The sequence below is a fragment of the Rana temporaria genome, chromosome 3 (assembly GCF_905171775.1).
Source record: "Rana temporaria chromosome 3, aRanTem1.1, whole genome shotgun sequence".
Lineage (NCBI taxonomy): Eukaryota > Metazoa > Chordata > Amphibia > Anura > Ranidae > Rana > Rana temporaria.
In genome coordinates, this window is record NC_053491.1 from 413,683,062 (window position 1) to 413,706,112 (window position 23,051).

General features: G+C 46.2%; 1 protein-coding gene across 1 annotated transcript in view; it reads left to right on the forward strand.

The window, feature by feature from the left end:
- Positions 1 to 23,051, forward strand: part of LOC120930520 — a 148,299-nt gene that overhangs the window by 17,075 nt on the left and 108,173 nt on the right. Inside the window, exon 5 of the mRNA XM_040341697.1 lies at positions 14,910 to 15,189. Coding sequence (XP_040197631.1) covers positions 14,910 to 15,189 — 280 coding nt within the window. The remainder of the gene's footprint in view (positions 1 to 14,909; positions 15,190 to 23,051) is intronic.

Below are 23,051 nucleotides of genomic sequence, written 5' to 3' on the forward strand. Positions count from 1 at the left end.
AGTAAGCCGATTCTACGTGAATCTGGCCCAGTGCTTCTAGCATTTCAGGTGGGAAAGAGGCAGAGGCGGCGGTATTAGTGATCAGTATTAGAAACTAAAGGCGTCTGCTATTTTTGGGGGTGGTTTTCTTTTTGCTTAGTTCCTGGATGAATTATATAGGGTATTTTACTTCTCTATCTGTGCCCTCTAATATTCTGTGCTAAAAGTTTGCCAGCTCTATTACCATTAACGTAATAAGTCATCTTTAATCCTCTAGGTCATGGGTCTTCAAACTACGGCCCTCCAGGTGTTCAGGAACTACAACTCCCATCATGCCTAGTCATGTCTGTGAATGTCAGAGTTTTGCAATGCCTCATGGGATTTGTAGTTCCGCAACAGCTGGAGGGCCGCAGTTTGAGGATCCCTGCTCTAGGTAATTTCTCAAAGTTTTCTAGTAATAGGAGTCTAAGGCCTTATCTGAGCTGCGCTAATTTTTGAGAAAGGGCCGGGGTTGTGTTATGTTTATTTTGGGTGTCTATGATTGAGATTTCCTTTGTCAGTTTAGCTAACCGAATTTGCCTCTGCCTCTTGGCTCTTGCTCCGAACTGAACAATGATACCCCTTATAAACGTTCCATAATATAAATGGGTCTTGTACCGAACCTGCATTATTATTATAAATATCCTGCAAGTGAGTCCGGAGAGTTGCCTTTGACTCTTCTTGTTGCAATAAGTATAAGTTAATTCTCCATATTGGACACAGTTTGAAAGAAGTCGAGTCTGCTATAGATAGCACAATAGAAGCATGGTCAGACCATGTTATTGAATTTATGGTGACGGCTTTGGTTCGAAGTAGAACTTGAGTTGATAGACTAAAGCCCCATACACACTATCAGTTTTCTTGCTGGTTTTCTCTTCAGGTTTACCAAAACCATGTAGTACAAGGGCCTGCCTGATTGCATTCAAATTGAAACGCTTAAGGTTTGACCTCATATTAGATGGTTTTGGTAAACCTGAAGAGAAAACCATCAGGAAAACTGATAGTGTGTATGGGGAAGAAATGGTCTATTCTAGTGTAGATTTGGTGAGGTGGAGAAAAAAAGGTAAAGTCCTTTTCACCGGCAAGCAAGCAACGCCATGCATCATATAGGTTTTGATTGTGAATAGAAGGTAGTAGCGTGGGATTAGAACACTTAGGGCCAGATCCACAAAAACCCGGCGCAACGTAACTTTTGGCATTTAAGTTACACCACCGCAAAATCTCTAACTAAGTGCCCGATCCACAAAGCACTTACCTAGAAATTTTGAGCGGTTTAACTTAAATCCGTCCGGCGCAAGGCGTTCCTAATTTAATGGGGCGAGTCTCATTTAAATTAGGCGCGCTCCCGCGCCGGACCTACTGCTCATGCTCCCGACGTCATTTTTCCGACGTGCTTTGCGCGGTTTTACGTTACGCCGAGTTTTGTGAATCGCGCCGGGTAAAAAAAGTTGCGTCGAAAAAAAAAAAAGATACGGCGGGAAAAAAAAAAGTTTAAAAAAAAAATAACAGCGCCGCGGGAAAGAAGGGTCTACTTTTACAAGGTGTAAACAGTTTAGGCCTTGTAAAAGTAGCCCTAATTTTGCGTTTGCAAACTAATACTTACGGAGTAAAAACAAAGCGTAAAAGCTTTGTGGATCTCTGTAAGTGCTAATTTGTATACCCGAAGCGGCATTTCGACGAGAAATGCCCCCAGCGGCGGCCGCGGTACTGCATCCTAAGATCCGACAGTGTAAGTCCCTTACACATGTCGGATCTTCTGTCTATCTATTGGAAACTGATTCTGTGGATCAGTTCCAAAGATAGAAACAGGGATACGACGGCGTATCAGTAGATACGCCGGCGTATCCCTTTTGAGGATCTGGCCCTTAGTGTGGGACGTAGAATCCAATGATGGGTCTGGGGTGACATTGAAGACTGCATACAATCAGTAGACCTTTTTGATGAGATTTCACCTTTTTCATAAGTTTGTTGAAAAAATTAACTTGATATTTGTTTGGGGGAGTATACATTAACTCAGGGTTTGACAAATTTGCTTGGAATCTAGGAGCCAGTTAAAAAAGTTAGGAGCCAGAAAACGCGCCCTGTCCCGCCGAGCTTGCGCGCAAAAGCGAACGCATACGTGAGTAGTGCCTGAATATGTAAACGGTATTCAAACCACACATGTGAGGTATCGCTGCGATTGGTAGAGCGAGAGAAATAATTCTAGCCCTAGTTCTCCTCTGTAACTCAAAACATGCAACCTGTAGAATTTTTTAAACGTCGCCTATGGAGATTTTAAAGGGTAAAAGTTTGTCGCCATTACACGAGCGGACGCAATTTTGAAGGATGACATGTAGGGTATCAATTTACTCGGCGTAACATTATCTTTCACAATATAAAAAAATTAGGCTAACTTTACTGTTGTCTTATTTTTTTATTAAAAAAGTGTATTTTTTCCCAAAAATAGTGCGCAAATACAGTGTGACAGAAAGTATTGCAAATACCACCATTTTATTTTCTAGGGTGTTAGAATAAAAAATATATATAGGGGCAGATCCACGTAGCGCGGCGCATTCCTCCGTTGGGCGTAGCGTATCTCTGATACACTACGCCGCCGTAACTTACAGCTTTTTTTATATACTCAAAGAATTTGCGCCGTAAGTTAAGGCGGCGTAGTGTAACTTTGGCGGCGTAAGGGTGCGCAATTCAAATGGATGTGATGGGGGGGCGTGTTTTATGTAAATACGTCTTGACCCGACGTAATTGACGTTTCTTTTAACTGCGCATGCGCTGTCCGTGGGGGTATCCCAGTGAGCATGCTCGAAATTAAACCGGAACAAGCCAATGCTTACGACGGTGACGTCATTCTACGCAAAGCCCTATTCGCGAACGACTTACGCAAACGACGTAACATTTTCAAAATTCGACGCGGGAATGACGGCCATACTTAACATAGGATACGTCTCATATAGCAGGGGTAACTATACGCCAAAAAAAGCCTTACGGAAACGACGTAAAAAAATGCGCCGGCCCGACGTACGTTCGTGGAGCGCCGTATCTAGCTAATTTGCATACTCAACACGGAATTCGATGGAAACGCCACCTAGCGGCCAGCGTAAATATGCACCTATGATCCGACGGCGTACTAAGACGTACGCCTGTCGGATCAAGCCCAGATTCAGTCGTATCTTGTTTTGTGGATTCGTTTGTGGATCTGGCCCATAATGTTTGGGGGCTCTAATTAGAGGGAAGGAGATGGCAGTGAAAACACTGTGAAAGCTCCATTAGAATTGCTGGATTGCTGGTTTACTTGTCATGCCAACAGCCACCACAAGATGGCGCCAGATCACAGAAGGAAGCTTAGGCCGGTGCGGCCCGCCGCGATCACGCGGCGGGGAGGTGGGGGCGCATGGAGACACCCATCCTCCCCCGCCGCGTGATCGCGTCAGGCCGCGCTGGACGGTAATTGAGGCCGCGGCTTTGCGGCCTTCTGCAGGCCTTAGCTTCCCCGGGCGCCAGGTCGCTAATTCTTTGCGCAATTGTGGATTTTGTCGAACCCTGCATTAACTATAGTATACGTAGTGGAATTTGAATCGCAAAGCAGTATCAGGAATCTGCCTTGTGGGTCTTTTATTTCTTCATGGAGCGTAAACGCCACTGAGTCCTTGATGGAGATAAGAACATCCTTGGTTTTAGAGTCTGCATTTGCAGTGAAAACAAAAGGGTAATTCTTATGCGGGCATTTAGGTGGGCTAGTGAGCTAAAATTAGTCTCTTGTGCACATAGTATATCGCTATGGTTCAAAAAAGCTTCAGCCCATAAAGATTTAAGTTTCACAGGGTTGTTGAGCACTTTGGAGTTAATAGATAGTACATTAGGTGCCTTATCTTGTGGGTATTGTTAATCGCTTGGATAATATAAGGATCATATTTTGTGATGCACAGGCACCCTCTAGTGGTTGTGATTGGAGTTGTGAATATTAAGTTCCATATCTGTTCCATATTTGAGCAACTTGGTAATGTGCTCACAAAGCGTGGTTGCTGTCCATTCTTCTGCGAGTCATTTGAGAGAAAGTCTCAGTGTAGTTGTTTATGGCTAGGTCTGAAGGTTGTTGAAGTGGTACTCCTGCTGTAATGCCGGGTGCGTGGCGCGTAACGATTTATATAGGCATGGGGCGTGGTCACCGGGTGATATCACCCGGTGACCCCGCCCCTTATGTCGTCACCACCCGGAGCATGATGGGACTGTGACGTCATAAGAGGCCTATATAAATCATTGTGCACCGCGCACCCGGCATTAAAGCAGGAGAGATCATCGAGGCAACATTGAAAAAGAGAAGAGGGAAAAAGACGAAGCAGAAGACCGGCCCGCCGCTAGTAAAAGAGCTGGAAGAAGATAGCGGTCACCAGGGCAGGACTTAGGGTGGTGGGGGCCCCTGGGCTTAAGTGTTGAAGGGGCCCCCTGGAGCCGAGAATTGGGGGGGTCGAAGTTGTTGAGCGGGGGGGGGGCGCATTAAAGTTGTTGAGTGGGGGGGGGGGGCATTAAAGTTGTTGAGCGGGGGGGCGCATTAAAGTTGTTGAGCGGAGGGGGGAATGTGTCGGCTCTCTTCCCTTCAGCAGACATCCACACACCGCTCCGGTTCCTCCTGTTTTTTTTTTGCAGTTGTTGAGCAGGGAGGGGGGGAGTGCCTCTCACCTGTGCCGACAGCCGGGGCCACAGACTGTCACTAGCCTGGCTGTCGGCTTTCTTCCCTTCAGCAGCCACAGTCCACACACCGCTCCGGTTCCTCCTGCTTCCGTGCTGCCTCCTCTTGCAGTGCGGGAAAATTAACCCTTTCGCGGGACTGCAGGAAGAAGCTGTCTGTGCGGGAAAGTCCCGCAGAATCCGTGCGTGTTGGGAGGTATGCGCAGGGCCGCCATCAGGAATTTTGGGGCCCCTTACTAGGGTTGCCACCTGTCCAAGAATCTGCATTACCACTCTCCTTGAGGCACCCAAAGGTGCTCCAGGTATTTTATAATCCTATTGTGTATACTACGAAAAAAAATGTGCCCTGTGCCGCTAAAGTGTTCGGGTTTGGCTTGAAGAAAAGGTGGCAACTCTACCCCCTACACAGCTTAAGGCATGGAGCAGAGAACCGGGGGGGGGGTGCTGCCGCCTGAAATTGAGAAGCGGGGGGGCTGCCGCAAATTGAGAAGCGGCACAAAAAAAATAAGAAATAAAGAAAAAAAATATATATATATATAAAAAGGGGGTAGCCATCCGGGGGGCCTGGGGACCTCTGGGCACTTTAATAAAAAGAAAAAAGAAACCTCTGGGCCCTTTAATAAAAAATAAATAATAAATAAACATTTATAAATAATACATAAAAAAGGGAGGTTGCCTTTTGAGGCCGTGGGGCCTCTGGGCCCCTCTGGGCCTTTTAATAAAAAAAAAAAAAAATATAAACAAAAAAATAAATAAATAAATAAATAAATAAAAAAGGGGAGGTTGCCACATGGGGCCCTGGGGACCGCTGAGCCCTTTAAAGTGGAGTTTACATCCCAATTTTTTTTTTCATTATTGTGCTCATTAGACCTAAAAAAGTAAAAAAAATTAAAAAAATGTTTTACTCATCTGGAAATGCCTGTTGCTATGCGGTCCCACGAAATCTGCCTTTGAAATCACCTAGGATTCTGACATCATCTCCCTGTAATGATCCTGGGAAATGTGTGTCATCATTTCCCAGGATGCAGTGCGCTGTCCAATTATCACTCCCCATCCAAGACTTCCAGGAAGTAAATGCTTGTAGGCTTCACAATGCCCACAAGCAAAATGACAACGGTGTAGACATAGTTTTATAAACTATCTTTTTTGAATATCTATGCGGATCGGCGGCGGATTGTAAAATAGTAAGTGACCGGATTTATATTATAAAAATGCAGGATAAAAGGACATACATTTAAAAAATGCTAATTGTGGTTGGAACTCCGCTTTAATAAAAAAAAATTATACCTAAAAAAAAATGTAAATGTTTTTATAGAAAAAAAAAGGGGGTTGCCATCCGGGGGCCCTGGAGACCTCTGGGCCCTTTAATAATAATAATAATAATAATAATAATAATAATAATAATAATAATAATAATAATAATAAATAAATAAATAAATAAAAAAAAATACATATATATATATATATATATATATATAAAAAATACATTTTTTAAAATAAAAAATAAATAAAAAAAGGGGGGTTGCCGTCCGGGGGCCCGGGGGCCCCCTATTTGGCGGGGCCCATGGGCTTGAGCCCAGTCAAGCCCAATGGTAAGTCCAGCCCTGGCGGTCACTATGGGTAGTGATGGACAAGACTCAAAGGTGGGTGAAAAAATATAAAAGATAATTTATTCATTTGAATATCCCTACAGCATAAAATAGCAGCTAGATGCTAATATAAGCTAATGATCTAGACACTGGTCTCTAATACAGTGAGAGTAGCACCAGTAACAACCATGTACTGTGTGCATGTGAACAAAAAACACATAAGGACAATGACTAACATATAACAGATACAAAGACAGTCCGGACGCCAAAGTGTCCACATTTGTTGTGGTCCCCAATGGAAATCTTCTGTATGTAGACGTAAATAATCACAATGGGGGGACAATTCAACAAATGTGTCCCCGTGGGGGGGTGAGAGAGATGACGGTGTTGTAAATATTAAGGAAAGTAAACACATTAATAATGGCTAAGGGCAAAAGAAGGAGCCCACCGCTGCGGGTGAATTATGCTCTAATCAAATGTCCTTATGTGGTGCTTGAAGATTCCAGTTATTGCAGAGCATAACGCATATACTGATAGAAAAGTCACTTGGGTGATGGTTTCCCAAAATGGGGATGAATAAGGTGACTAGGTATGAGTACTATGCATTCAGCTGCTGAGAATGGTTTGCTGCTGGCACTGTCAGGTAACCCTAATGGAGACAGTCTCTAATCAGATAAGCCAGGACAGGTGACTTTGATAAAATCCTCCTGCAGAAGGAAAAGTGGTGGATCATCACTCTAAAATCTCTAGCACCCCTAGGTATGAATGTGGAATTAAACATGCAATCCTTTTTGGAATGAATATCCATGTACTTCTTGGGGCATATCCTCAGCCAGCGGCGCAAATTTAGTTCGTCCTAACTTATGTCATTTAAGTTACGGCGCCCTAAGTTGGTGTCGTAAGTGCCGTATCCACAGCGCATTTGCGCCTAAATTTGCGCCAGCGTAACTTAAATTCCGAGGCGTAAGGCGGGCTTATTCCAAGTGGGAAGGAAGTGGGCGTGCTTCATTGTAATGAGCCGTGACCCCATGCAAATGAGGCGCCGGCCGTACTGCGCATGCGCGCACGAATCTGGACCTCACTGGGCATGTGCAGAACTGGTCTCGGCGCAATCAGTGAGATAGGTAAAAGGCCAAGCGTACTTAGTTTGAGGATCGCCCTGTGTATAAAAAGCCCCACACAAACACACTTCCCTTGCAAAAGTATATCCCATTGTTTCCCTTCCATGAGCAATTTGCTTCTGCTCTGTTTGTTGGTGTGTTGGTAAGTTGTGTTTGTGAGAAAACTGTTTGAGGAGTTGGAGAGTCTAGTTGGTGTTTGTTTTTTTTGTTGTATTTAGTTTTTTTTGTTGTATTTAGTTAATTTGTTTGTTAGTGTTTTTGCTGATTGTTTTTTTGTGCTTGTATTTTGTATTTTTTTTGTGCGTGTTTGTTTTTGAATTTATATTAGCTGTGTCCTTGTGGGTTTAGATTTTTGTCAGTTTTTTGGGGTGTATATTTTTGTCTGGTTTTTGGGTGTGTATTGTTGATTGTTTGTCAGGTGTGTTTCCTGTTGCTGGCTGGTGTCTGTGATGGCCCCCAAACGCAGGAAGCTTAATTTCACCCTGGGAGAGAAGCAAATTCTTGCTCGGGGCATTGTGAAATATGGGCGATTTCTGCATGGCCCTGAGAGCCTGAACACCACCCCGGCCAGGCAGCTTATTCAAAGGATCACGGACCAGATCAATGCGGCGGGGGGGGGGGGGGAGACCAGGACCCCCGCTGGCATACAGAAAAAAATTAATGATCTGAGGAGCGTCGTCCGGAATAAGATGGCAAGGATCAATGCCCATACCAGGGGCACTGGAGGAGGGGGACCCTGCCCAGTCAGACTGACGGAGGAGGAATGGGCAGTGGCCCAGTGTTTCCACCCACAGCAGGTGGTGGGCCTGCCTGGCTATACGTCAGATGTTCCTAGGAGGACAGGTATGTTGTTTTTTTTGCTCTCTGTTGATTAGCATGTGTGGGTGGGGGAAGGGAAGATGTGCCAAGTGTGTGGATCCTCAAATCTGTGATTGTTTTGTGTCCTCCACAGATGGCCAGGAGGTTGCAGGCCAGGAGGTTGCAGGCCCATCAGGCCAGGCTGCTGCACCACCCCCAAGACAGGCTGATGATGAGTCCCAAGAAGGGCAGGATTCCCCAGGGGAGGGGATTGGCCAAACCTCCCCTCATGAGGAGGTTGAGGGGGAGGAGGATGAGGGGGAGGAGGAAGAAAATATGCAGATTGGCCGGGAAGTCCTCCTGGCCTCTGATATGATGACCTTTGAGTCTTCCCCTGAGGCTACCCCTGAGGCTGGCACCAGTCAGGCCACCATCAGGGGTAGCCCCTCCCACTTCTCCCCCAACAGGCCTCCAGTCACAAGGGTCACTCTCTCCCCTCCTCCAGGCCCGCAAGACTCAGCGGCAGCCAGGATGCCGACCCAGGAGACCGGGGCTGTGGGCGAGCGTCTGTCGGCCAGTGTGGTGAAGGACAATGCCCGGCAGACCCGCACTCTAGCGAAAATGCTACAAAAACTTACCCAGATGGAGCACAGCCAGGGTGTAATGATGGAGGCACTCGGTGATGTGGCCACCAACTCAACGGCGGTCATTACATGCTTGAACGACCTACAGACCGCCACAACACGCGTGGCCCAGGAGCTGAGTGCCCTGACCCAGGCTGTGCAGGACAATACTAGGTCTGGCCAGGCCAATGCGGCTGCCCTCACTGCCTGTCTCACTAGAATTGCAGGGGCCATGGAGGGCAGGCCAGCAGGGGCGGCTCCTCCTTCCTTTCCTCACCCCCCCAGGAGGCTCCTCCTTCCCCTCCTCAGCCCCCCCAGGAGGCTCCTCCTTCCCCTCCTCACCCCCCCCAGGAGGCTCCTCCTTCCCCAGCTCACCCCCCCAATGGACATCCTCCGCGACGGCGTGGCCATGGCCGTGCCCCTGCCCAGCCAAGGCGTAGCAATCGCCGCCGCTAATTATTTAGCAGGAATACTTTTGTTTTGTTGTTTTTATGATTTTTTTGTTATTTTTATTATTTAATTTGGTCTTCTGTACTTATGATTTGATTTATGTGTGTGAATGATGTGTGAATGTGGGGGGGTGGCATTCCTGATAAAATAAGGGTGTCACCCTCAGTTTTGGTGGAGAAGGGATCCCCAGGACCAGGGAGAAGTGCAATCCCAGGTTCCTGAATGGTGTATGAATGCACAGTGACATAATTGGAGCCGTGGCGTGGCGTTACTGCTCCCAAGTACCAAAGGGGGGGGGGTACTTGGATCTAATCCAATTCGATGTGCATGTGATGTGTCTGTGCTAGGGACCACAGTGGTGTGCATTCATGCATTCTCATTGTGACATTATTCATGTGCATTTACTGGGAAAAAATACATTCTCATTGTGACATTATTCATGTGCATTTACTGGGAAAAAATACATTCTTATTGTGACATTATTCATGTGCGTTTACTGGGAAAAAATGCCTTCTGCGAGGCGTCTCCTGGCTGCTGTGCCCTCAGCAGACCAGGTAGAGTTGGTTAGGGGGGGATTGCCTGGGTTGGGGGTCAGGTCAGCACGTAAGTCAATCTCCAGGCCCCTTCTCATGGCAAAGTTGTGGAGTATACAACATGCCCCGATTATCTGGGACACAAAGTCTGGGGAATACAGCAGTGTACCCCCAGACTTATCCAGGCATCTGAAGCGGGACTTCAGAAGCCCAAATGTGCGTTCAACCACTCCCCGGGTACGTATGTGCGCCTGGTTGTAGCGTTGCTCTCCTGGGGTTTGGGGGTTCCTGAATGGGGTCATCAGGTGGGGTCCCAGGGCATATCCAGAGTCACGTGTAAGGGAAAAGACAGGAGGATATTAGTCATGCATGTGCCCCTTGTGATGTCAGCATCATGGGGGGGACATACCTGACACACATGTCACTCACCAATCAGCCAGCTGTCTCCATACACGTTCATCTCCAAATCTCTGGAGATCTGGGTCTGCCGGAAAATATAACTGTCATGGCAGGATCCCGGAAATTTAGCACAGACGTGCCAGATGAGGCCATGGGCATCTACGATCACCTGCACATTTATGGAATGCCAGCCTTTACGATTCCGGAACAGGTGCTCAGTATCATGGGGGGGTTGTAGTGCCACATGGGTACAATCAATGGCCCCGATGGTGCGTGGGAATCTGGCAATGTGATAGAAGTCTGTCATGGTCTTCAATCGCTGGTCCTCCTGGGTGGGTTTTTGAAATTGATTGCCCATGCGCCGCAGGATTGCAGGGACTACTTGGTGCACACACCTGCTCATGGAGGATTGTGCCATCCCAGCCACACCTCCACATGTGCGTTGGAAAGAGCCAGTAGCAAGGAAATGCAGTGTTGCCAGTACTTTGATGAGTGGCTGCAGTGCATGTGAGCGTTGTGTTGGGCTGGTGAGGTCATCCTGAAGGATTGTGGTTAATTCCAGGATGGCTTCACAGTTGAATCTGAAGTTGCGGAATACCTCAGAAGCAGTCATGCCAAACACATCTTGGCGTGGGCGGTATACCCTCTCCTGTGCCCTCCTCCTCCTCCTCCGTTCCCTCCTCCTTCTTTGCGCCTCTAAAGACACTAATGCAGCTAGGATCATGGATGGCCCTGGCATGTTGGCAGACAGATTGTAGTCCAGCAAGTGTGTGTGTGCTGAGCTCTTCCTCAATGGTGTTGCTTCAGCAGACATTTACACGGCAGGTGTAAAATTAGGGCTGCTTTTATAAAGTGTAACTTCCCGCCGGGAAACTAACAGGTGCGCACAGGGCGTAATCTACGGCGCACACACTTAATTCTGTGGATCGCCCTATCTCCCTCATTTGCATCTTTGCCTATCAAAAAAAGCGGCGTGCCTAGCGTAATTTGCGCCCGAGGATGCGCCGGTGTAATTATTTTAGGTAGGACGGAAAAGCCGGAATTTCATGCGCATCTCGTTTTGAGGATCAGGCGCAAAGATACGCGCCGTGTAAATTTAGAAATCTCGAGTTAAGTCGGCGTATCTCTTTTGAGGATATGCCCCTACATACTTACCGCTTAGTCCCTCACCCAGGCCCAATAAACATTGCATGTCTCCGATATACACCCGGGGATTCCATGCTCCGTCGACAGCATCTATCTTTGGTACATACCAATGAGAATCTGTGTAAAAATAGGTCTTTCTTTACCTTACCTCAGGGTTGGCTGCATATAACCACGCCCCCTGAGATATGATCAGATATAATCTCGTGTCACTTTTATGGTTAATTACCCGTGGGCTGTCCAAAGGGGGACCCCCCTCTAAGGATAGTCAATAAACTTCTCTATTTGAGACTATGTAAAAGTACAGTGTATGTATACCATAAATGACAGCAGCAATTTTCTGCTCAACCTGGTAATGATTGCCTCACCTTAGTCCAGCTTAGTTTCAGGCTTATCAAGGTTTATTTAATTTTATTTTACTTTATTTTGTTACACATGTTCCGTTTGTCATTTTGTCTTTTGTTCTGTGGTCTCCATGCTATGCATGCACTTCCTAGTCATTTGAAGTTAAATGACGGTGCTGTAAAGACTGACAGGCAGTTAATGTGTATATACCTGTCGGCATGAATGTACTTAGAATCAAATAGGAGATACAGCAACAAAGATATATGTGGGTCTAGATCATGTGACTTACAGATGAACTTCACAATCTTCACAGAGGAACCGAACCCATTAACCAAAACTCCTGACAATTATCAATAATTCCAACAACGAGAAGTGGGCGTGCACCGATGGAAGATAAAGGAGCGATGCACGGCCCCCCTTCCACCGTCCAGACGAAGCTACGCGATTACGTTTGCGAAACGCGTTGACGTCACAGCTCCTGGACGCCACATTCCACTCCCCGGATCAGTGGGGGATACGTAGAGACACAGCGGCTGGTTTTTCTGCGGCGGCAATGAGCGGTCTTCACCCGCCACTTGGAGCCAGAGTGACAGCTATCAGCATCCATCCACCCAGCGTCCTTCTATCCACCATCTCCAGGCCGATATACAGGTTTAATATAGCCTTGTGCTCTAGGCAGCCCCCTCCCAACACTTGGAGGATGAGCGAGCCTAAGGCCCCGTACACACGAGAGGATCCATCGGCTGGAATTGATCCGCGGACCGGCTCCAGCGGATAGATCCCCTGGTGTGTACAATCCAGAGGATCTGTTTCCGCGGATTTTTATCCCCTGGGATGGATTTCCAGCGGATAAAAATTTGTAGACATGCTAACAAATCTATCCGCTGGAATCCATCCCAACGGATTGATCCGCTGGTCTGTACAGACTCACCGGATCAATCCGTCCGAATGGATCCCCCGCATGCGTCGTAATGATTCGACGCATGCGTGGAATTCCTTATATGACAGCGTCGCGCACGTCGCTGCGTCATCATCGCGGCGACGGCGCGACACGTCATCGCGAGGAAATTTCGGCGCGGATTTCGATCCGATGGTGAGTACACTCCATCGGATCGAACTCCTCGAGAGGATTTATCCGCGGAAACGGTCCGGCGGACCGTATCCGCGGATCAATCCTATCGTCTGTACTAGGCCCAAACCTTTCCTGTGACTACGGAAGCGGTAAGGTGGATATGAAATGATATGGTGTTAATGAGTCACCAGCTACAATATATACCTTGTGCTCAGTGTTATGCATCGCTCTGAGCAATTACTCACAGGCAACCTTATCTGATTAGAGACTGTCTCCATTAGGGTTACCTGACAGTGCCAGCAGCAAACCATTCTCAGCAGCTGAATGCATAGTACTCATACCTAGTCACCTTATTCATCCCCATTTTGGGAAACCATCACCCAAGTGACTTTTCTATCAGTATATGCGTTATGCTCTGCAATAACTGGAATCTTCAAGCACCACATAAGGACATTTGATTAGAGCATAATTCACCCGCAGCGGTGGGCTCCTCCTTTTGCCCTTAGCCATTATTAATGTGTTTACTTTCCTTAATATTTACAACACCGTCATCTCTCTCACCCCCCGCGGGGACACATTTGTTGAATTGTCCCCCCTATTTTTCATTGTGATTATTTACATCTACATACGGAAGATTACTGTTGGGGACCACAACAAATGTGGACACTTTGGCGTCCGGACTGTCTTTGTATCTGTTATATGTTAATCATTGTCCTGTTTTTTGTTCACATGCACACAGTACATGGTTGGTACTGGTGCTACTCTGTCTGTATTAGAGACCAGTGTCTGGATCATTAGCTAATATTACCAGCTAGCTGCTATTTTATGCTGTAGGGATATTCAAATTAATAAATTATCTTTTATATTTTTTCACCCACCTTTGAGTCTTGTCCATCACTACCCAGAGTAGCCTCTTTTATCATTAGGGTCTCTCCCTCTTGAGATTCCCTTTATGATAGTACCTTGGTTTTTGTATGCTATTTTGGCTACAGTAGAGACCCCTTATTAGAGGAGTGACCACTCATAGTATCCCTACATTATCTTAGTAGTGTCTCTACAGGGGTATGTTCATCCACTGTTGTATAAGAAGATAGCGGTACCCGGCAGAAGGCAGAAAGAACCGGAGAGCGGGAGAAGAGAGCGGAGAAGTCAGAAGAAGACCCCTGAAGTCGGAAGAAAGGAGAAGATCGGGCCACCGCTAGTAAAAGAGTTGGAAGAAGACAGCGGAGGAGCCCGGCAGAAAGAACCAGAGAGCGGAGAAGTCCGAAGAAGTCCCCCGAAGTCGGAAGAAGACCCCCGGAGCTGACTAATAAAGGGGGCTCCCGGATTCCGATAAGCCCCCCGCTCACAGACCCTGACAACCAACTGCCAGGGTTGTCAGGAAGAGGCCCTTGTCCCCATCAACTTGGGGACAAGGTGCTTTGGGGTGGGGGGCCGCAGGGCGCCCCCTGCCCCAAAGGACCTACCTTCCATGTTGAGAGCATGTGGCCTGGTACGGTTCAGGAGGGGGGGCGCTTGCTCGTCCCCACCCCCTTTCCTGACCAGCCAGGCTGCATGCTCAGATAAGGGTCTGTTATGGATTTTGGGGGGACCCCCACGTCGTTTTTTCGGCGTAGGGGGTTCCAATTGAAATATACCAGACCTAAGGGCCAGGTATGCTCTTGGAGTGGGAACCCATGCCGGTTTTTTATTTAAAGTTTGGCGTGGAGTTCCCCCTCATGATTCATACCAAATACCAGCTCTGTGGGAGGGAGGGGTTTGCCTTAGAGCCGGTTCACAGTGGGGCGACTTCCTGTAAAGTTGCCTCACTATGAATGGGGATCCGACTTGGAGGTGACTTCCATTAAAATCAATGGGTACAGGTTGCCTAGAAGTCGGATTGAAGTAGTACAGGAACCTTTTTTGAAGTCGGAGCGACTGCAGTAGTGTGCATTTAGATGGCTCCATTCACTTACATTGATTTCTTCATGCAGCGTGACTTGAGGCGACTAGGGGCGACTTGAAGTCGGGTCCAAAGTCGGACCTGTGTCCGACCTTAGGCTTAAAAAACAATACAAATAGAAAATAGAAAGCTGACTAATAACACTTTTCTATCTTCTCATAATCCTAATGCAAAAGTGCAGGTATGAATACTATTACTGGGATTTGTTCCAAAATATCTTCTTCTGAACATGTGCTTGGTGTTTATTGACTTTTGCTATAACTATCTCCAATCTTTGTCTTCTGGCTTCCTGTGTCTAGTCCTCTCTGACATTCCCTTCTCTCCTCAGGATCACAGCAGTTCACCAGTTTCTGTTGCATCCACTTTGGTCCATCAGATGGGCCACAACCTGGGAATGAATCATGATGAGGAGAACTGCTCATGTTCCACAGGGTCTTGCTTCATGTCACCAGTTCTCAGGTATGATCAGAAATGTTAGAGCTGAACTAAGCCATTAAAAATGCACAGTTTTATGCAGCTCATGTATTTATGAATAAATTGTTAGATTTACTTTAAAGTTACCCTGTCACCAATCTCAAAATTAAGTTCCCTGTAAAAAAAACAATGTAAATACTTACCTCTCCTGCTGCTCGCACCACTAAAGGCCACTCTGGTAAAGAGGAATTGTCCATGATGTCTGCCGGGAAACCAACATTTTAAAGTGGACCTTCAGTAATATTTTCATCTATTAAATCTTCTGCCCTTCTGCCAGTAAATACCTTATACAGCCCACTTCCTGTTTCTTGTCTGGTAATTAGCCTAGGCTTATGACATCATGCACAGCTCTCTAACTCTCATGAGTGTTTGCCAGGAAGGGAGGGGGTGGGTCATAAGAGAGCCAATGAGAGCTGCAGAGCTGGAGGTGTGCATCTGTGTAAATCCAGGAAATGAACAGGCAGCAGCTTCAGCTGTCCACAGTTAAAATGGATGCAGCCAGACTCAGTGGAGGGAGATTTCTGCAGCATATTTGACAAGTACAGAATCACAGTATATATAAAATAATATGCAAAGTGGTTAGAGGGAAGCTTCAGAATGGCAAAGATGTTTTTATTACAAATAATATGAGCAGACTGCAGTTCCTCTTTAAGGAGTGTTGTTCTTTTGTGACTCTGTAGCCCTCACTAGTTCTTCACACCAACAGTACACTGTGTCAGTGCCCTGTACAGCAGCACACAGACTTAAAGGAACACTAAAGGTTTTCTAGAGCATTTAAATATCACTTACCTCGTTTTTCCTTTGACCTCCAAAATACAGTAATCCAGGTTTGAAAATGCCATTTCCTGTCACTCCTCTTGCTTTCCACCAGCATCTGAGCCGTTTTGCATGGTGGAAAGCAGAATGTGCTCACCCCCTCCCTATGACTACAACCCTGCGTGAAGATGCTCTCTTATCCCTCACAGGCATGGAGGCCAAGCCTAATGGGAACTGTAGTTCCTATTAGGCCATGATGTAGCAAGAATGAATGCGCACCGCAAACCAGGAAGTCAGTGAGAATAACGATTCAGGAGTGCTGGAGGTGAATAAAACAGCTCGATTTCAACAGGTATCAAACTAGTTATAATGCAAAACATTACTTTTTACTTTATCAGCTACTGTCGGACTTTAATTTAAGAGGAAAATATTTTTGTCTTTGCAACCCCTTTAAAGCGGGAAGGGTGGGATGGTAGCCAAACTGGTGTGCTGTGTGCAAATGTGCTTGAGAGGAGCAAGCTGACAGGAGTAGAGAACTAAGGGCCAGATCCACAACCAGCGGGCGCAACTTAAATGTTCCGATTTAAGTTACACCGCCGCAAAATTTCTACCTAAGTGCCCGATCCACAAAGCACTTACCTAGAAATTTGCAGCGGTGTAACTTAAATCTGTCCGGCGCAAGGCGGGCCCAATCTAATGGGGCGAGTCCCATTTAAATTAGGCGCGCTCCCGCGCCGGACGTACTGCGCATGCTCCCGACGTGCTTTGCGTTACGTTGCGCCAAGTTTTGTGAATCGCGACGGGTAAAAAAGAGATGCGGCTGTAAAAAAAAAAATTGACAGAGACGCGGGATAGAAGGGTATACTTTTACATGGTGTACTAAGTTTACACTTTGTAAAAGCAGCCCTAATTTTGCGACGGCAAACTAACACTTACGGAGAATTAACGAAGGGTAAAACCTTCGTGGATCTCCGTAAGTGCTAATTTGCATACCCGACGCGGAATTTCGACGAGAAATGCCCCCAGCGGCGGCCGCGGTACTGCATCCTAAGATCCGACAGTGTAAAACTATTACACCTGCCGGATCTAAGGAATATCTATGCGTAACTGATTCTATGAATCAGTCGCATAGATAGAAACAGGGATACGACGGCGTATCAGCAGATACGCCTGCGTATCCCTTTTGTGGATATGGCCCAAAGTGAGTAGAGAGATGGCCTGATCAGTCTTCTACTGCTCTCTTACTGTCCAGTCACAGGCTGGGGGCAGGATATTAACATCAATGGCCCAGATTCAAGAAGCTATTGCGCCGCGCAACCATAGGTTGCGCGGCGCAATAGCTGTTTTGCTCCCGCGTAGCGAATGCCCCTGATTCAGGAACATCGCTACGCGGACTGCAGCCTAGGATATGACAGACATAAGCCTCCTTATGCCTTCATATCTCAGGCTGCATTCTTGCGTTGTCCGCTAGGGGGCGCTGCCATTGTGATCGGCGTATAGTATGCAAATTGCATACTACCACCGATTCACAAAAGTTGCGCGGGCCCTGCGCACGCAAGGTACGGAGTTTCCGTACGGCGACTTTAGCGCAAGGTTGCTCCTGCTAATAGCAGGGGCAGCCAATGCTAAAGTATAGCCGCCCTTCCCGCTCGTGAAATTTAAATTTCACGTCGTTTACGTAAGTGATTCGTGAATGGCGCTGGACGCCATTCACGTTCACTTAGAAGCAAATGACGTCCTTGCGACGTCATTTGCCGCAATGCACGTCGGGAAAGTTTCCCGACGGAGCATGCGCTGTTAGCTCGGCGCGGGAGCGTGCCTAATTTAAATGATTCCCGCCCCCGGCGGGATCATTTACATTAGGCGCCCTTACGCCGGGCTAATTAGCATAGCGCCTGCGCAATTTACGGAGCTACTGCTCCGTGAATCGCGGGCAAATCGAAATATTTGCGTGGGCGCAGAGCAAAAATCGTTGCCCTTTGCCCACGCAAATATTGCGCGGATCTACCTGAATCTGGGCCATTGTAATTAAAGTGATAATAAGGATAGAATACTCTGTGTAATGGTTTTGCACAGAGCAGCCCCAATCCTCCCCTTCTCGGGTTGCCTGCTGGGGTTCCTAGCTCCTCCTCTTCTCTGAGTGCCCCCATAGCAAGCCGCTAACTGTGCAACTCTGGGGTCTCGATATCGGATAGGTAGCAATCTATGCTTGCACTTGGCTGGAGAGGCGCTGATCACATGTACACATTCACATGAACAGTTACAGTGCCTTAAAGTATTCATACCCCTTAAAATTTACCACATTTTGTCATGTTACAACCAAAAACGTAAATGTATTTTGTTGGAATTGTATGTGATAGACCAACACAAAGTGGCACATAATTGTGAAGTGGAAGGAAAACGATAAATGGTTTTCATATTATTTTACAAATAAATATCTAAAAAGTGTGGCGTGCATTTGTATTTAGCCGCCCTGGGTCAATAATTTGTAGAACCACCTTTTGCTGCAATTACAGCTGCAAGTTTTTTCAGGGATGTCTCTACCAGCTTTGCACATCTAGAGAGTGACATATTTGCGCATTCTTCTTAGCAAAATAGCTCAAACTCTATCAGATTGGATGGAGAGCGTCTGTGTAGGGCAATTTTCAAGTCTTGCCACAGATTCTCAATTGAACTTTGACTGGGCCATTCTAACACATGGCTTTGATGTAAACCATTCCATTGTAGTTCTGGCTGTATGTTTAGGGTCGTTGTCCTACTGGAAGGTAAACCTCTGCCCCAGTCTCAAGTCTTTTGCAGACTCTAACAGGTTTTCTTCTAAAATTGCCCTGTATTTGGCTCCATCCATCTTCCCATCAACTCTGACCAGCTTCCCTGTCCCTGCTGAAGAAAAACATCCCCACAACATGATGCTGCCACCACCATGTTTCACGGTGGGGATGGTGTGTTCAGGGTGATGTGCAATGTTAGTTTTCCGCCACACATGTAGGCTAAAAAGTTCAATTTTGATCTCATTTGACCAGAGCACCTTCTTTCACATGTTTGCTGTGTCCCCCACCGGGCTTCTCGCAAACTGCAAATGGGACTTCTTATGGCTTTCTTTCAATAATGGCTTTCTTCTTGCCACTCTTCTATAAAGGCCCGATTTGCAGAGTGCATGACTAATAGTTGTCCTGTGGACAGATTCTCCCACCTGAGCTGTGGATCTCTGCAGCTCCTCCAGAGTTACCATGGGCCTCTGATGAATGCTCTCCTTGCCCGGACTGTAAGTTTAGGTGGACGGCCATGTCTTGGTAGGTTTGCAGTTGTACCATACTCTTTCCATTTTTGGATGATGTATTGAACAGTGCTCTGTGAGATATTCAAAGCTTGTTTTTTTTAATAACCCAACATTACTTCTCCACAACTTTATCCCTGACCTGTCTGGTGTGTTCCTTGGCATTCGTGATGCGGTTTGTTCACTAAGGTTCTCTAACAAACCTATGTGGGCTTCACAGAACAGCTGTATTTATACTGAGATTAAATTACACACAGGTAGATTCTATTTACTTAATATGTGACTTCTGATGGAAATTTGTCCCACTAGGTTTTAGTTAGGGGTATCAGAGTAAAGGGGGCAGAATACAAATGCACTCCATTTTCAGATATTTATTTGTAAAGAATTTGAAAACTTTTTATCATTTTCCTTCCACTCCACAATTATGTATTATATACTTTGTGTTTCACATAAAAATACCAATAAAATACATAAAAATACCAATAAAATACATTTACGTTTTTTGGTGTTAACATGACAAAATGTGGAACATTTGAAGGGGTATGAATACTTTTTCAAGGCACTGTATCTAGGGGTGCAACGGATCAAAAAACTTACGGATCGGATCGATCCTCGGATCAGGAGTCACGGATCGGATCATTTTCGGATCAGTAAAAAAAAAAAAAAACACAAGACAAACAAAAGTTTTGTCTTTTTACGTTTTTATTAATATTTTTTTTTTTTTACTACTAATGGCGGCGATCAGCGTTTTTTTTTCGTGACCGCGACATTTTGGCGGACACATCGGACAATTTTGGGACCATTACAGTGGGAAAAATGGCAATTACAGTGTTACTGTTTTACTAGTGTGGGGGCAATGTCGGCTATGGCTATTATTAATAGCCATAGCCAACATTGCCCCCACACTAGTAAAACAGTTACACTGTAATTGTCATTTTTGCCACTGTAATAATAATCATAGCCAACATTGCCCCAACACTAGTAAACAGTAACGCTGTGTGTATAGCCATTTTTCCCACTGTAATCAGTGGGAAAAATGGCTATACACACAGTGTTACTGTTTGCTAGTGTGGGGGTAATGTTGGCTATGACTATTATTACAGTGGCAAAAATGGTAATTACAGTGTACTGTTTTACTAGACCGAGTACATCAGTACAGTGATTTGGCTAATGGCTATTAAGCCATTAGCCAACTCACTGTACTGATGTACTCGGTCCGTCTCCAGGTTACATGCAGAGTCAGCGGCGCAGCGCGCTCTTGCAAAATAGAAAAAAATCCACGAGCAGAGGGAGGGGCGATGACGTCAGCGCGCACCGCCGCCGAGTGTACCAAGATGGCCGACCACTCCGGAGCTAGGCCGAAGCCGCGGTCTTTCCTAAGGCCGCGCCGGCGGTGCGTTCTGCGGATCGCATACTGTTCCGATCCGAACAGGTCGACCCGTTCGGATCGCGGATCGGGCACGATCCGTTGCACCCCTAACTGTATCTCCAGTCAGCTCTTCTGGTCAGACCCTGAACCCAAATACTAAAGGTAGGTAAATATGCTGCTCACTTTGCAGGGGAATTCCCACCCTACAATAATAAAATCTCTTAGCCTAGTGAATGTATTGAAATCCCACTTTGCAAAGAATAATCAATCATGTGCAAGAAAAAATAAATAAAAATTTTGCTTGCACATGATTGGATGATGAAAGTGAGCAGGGCTTCACCTAATTCACCAAGTTAAAGAGGAACTGCAGTCTGCTCACATAATTTGTAATAAAAACATCTTTGCCATTATGAAGCCTCCCTTCGACCCCTTTGCATATTTTATATATACTGTGATTCTGTACTGCCTGTTCACTTCCTGGATTCACACAGGGGCACGCCTCCAGCTTTGCAGCCCTGCAGCTCTCATTGGCCCACTTATGACTCATCCCTCCTCCCTTCCTGGAAAACGCTCACGAGAGTGAGAGCAAGAGCTGTGCATGATGTCATAAGCCTAGGCTAATGACCAGACAAGAAACAGGAAGTGGGCTGTATAAGGTATTTACTGGTAGAAAAAAATGTTTTACTATGCAAAGTTAAGACAACAAGGGCAGAAGATTTAATAAATGGAAAGTTGAAAAATTTACTGAGGGTCCACTTTAAAGTGGATATAAACCCAAATTTTTTTTTTCTTGCTGTCACAATGTACAGTATAAGATTTCCTATCATCTGTGCCCAGTCTTGCCACAAAGAGTTAATCCAGCGCTGAGCAATCCTCTTTTCTTTTTTCAGTGAAATAAACGGACAAACAGGAGAACACTTTTGTCCGTTCCGCCCCCTTGCTGTGAGTGACAGGTTATTTACATATCTCATGCACTAGCCTGGAGACAGGCATTATTTTTTAATTCCCACCCCTACTCCTTTTCTGAAGTCATGTGGTTACTTTTCTGGATTTTGACTGGATGTTAGTGATCATAGCAGAATTTAGTGTAAGAAATACACAGGACAAAAGGCATGTTGACAAGGGGAGTGTAGAGGTGGGCGGGGAGTCTACTGACATCACGACTCCACCCACCGAGCTCCAGACAACAGATCCACCCACAGAATCTGCAGTTTTTCAGTTCTTATAACAGACAGAGGGGAGACATTTGACAGGTAAGGATACATGTGAACTACCGATTTCATTTTAGGAAATCAACACCATAGAGTCCAGGGTAGCCAGATCAGGGTATATGCACACTGCACACTGTACGCTGCAAATCAATCAGTGTGTATGTCCATGTGGTCCAGAATTTAGTTGCTTTCAGATCCATGGGATTAACCAATCTGGACTCCACAAAGACCAGTGTGAATGAAGTTTCAATATTGCTTTTCTACCTTAAAGTGGATGTAAACTTAATTAATGAAATTTGAGCTGTGCACATATCTGCAGTGTTTTCTAATCTCTCTTCAAAGCACTAAGGGCCAGATTCACAAAAGAGATACGACGGCGTATCTACTGATACGCCGTCGTATCTCTGTTTCTAACTATGCGGCTGATTCATAGAATCAGTTACGCATAGCTAGTCCTAAGATCCGACAGGTGTAATGGACTTACACTGTCGGATCTTAGGATGCAGTACCGCGGCTGCCGCTGGGAGCATTTCTCGTCGTAATCCAGCGTCGGGTATGCAAATTAGCACTTACGGAGATCCACAAAGCTTTTTCCCTTCGTTAAGTCGCTGTAAGTGTTAGTTTGCCGTCGCAAAGATAGGGTACCTTTACAAAAGTGTAAAGGTAGTCTACCATGCAAAAGTATACCCGTCGTTCCCGCGTCGGTTTTGAATTTTTTTCAAATCTTTTATTTTTCCCGCCGCAACTCTTTTTTACCCGTCGCGATTCACAAAACTCGGCGCAACGTAACTTTGCGCAAAGCACATCGGGAAAATAGCGTCGGGAGCATGCGCAGTACGTCCGGCGCGGGAGCGCGCCTAATTTAAATGGGACTCGCCCCATTCGATTGGGCCCACCTTGCGTCGGACGGATTTAAGTTACACCGCTGCAAATTTCCAGGTAAGTGCTTTGTGGATCGGGCACTAACTTGTGTAATTTGCGGCGGTGTAACTTAAATCAGAAAAGTTATGTTGCGCCCGCTGGCTGTGAATCTGGCCCTATGTCCCTCAGTAGCTCTGTTTACAGCCTGACAAGTTCTCAGAGATGGCAGCCTGAAGTGTGTGTCCTGGGAGGTTGCTATAAATAGATTAGCAGACAGTTTGCCATTTCAGAGCAGAGCTCTGCATATTCCTTTCTTTCTTTTGCCAATGTGGAGGGGGGTGTTCCTTTACTCCATTCAGCTGTCTTGGCTGCATGCCAATAATCCCC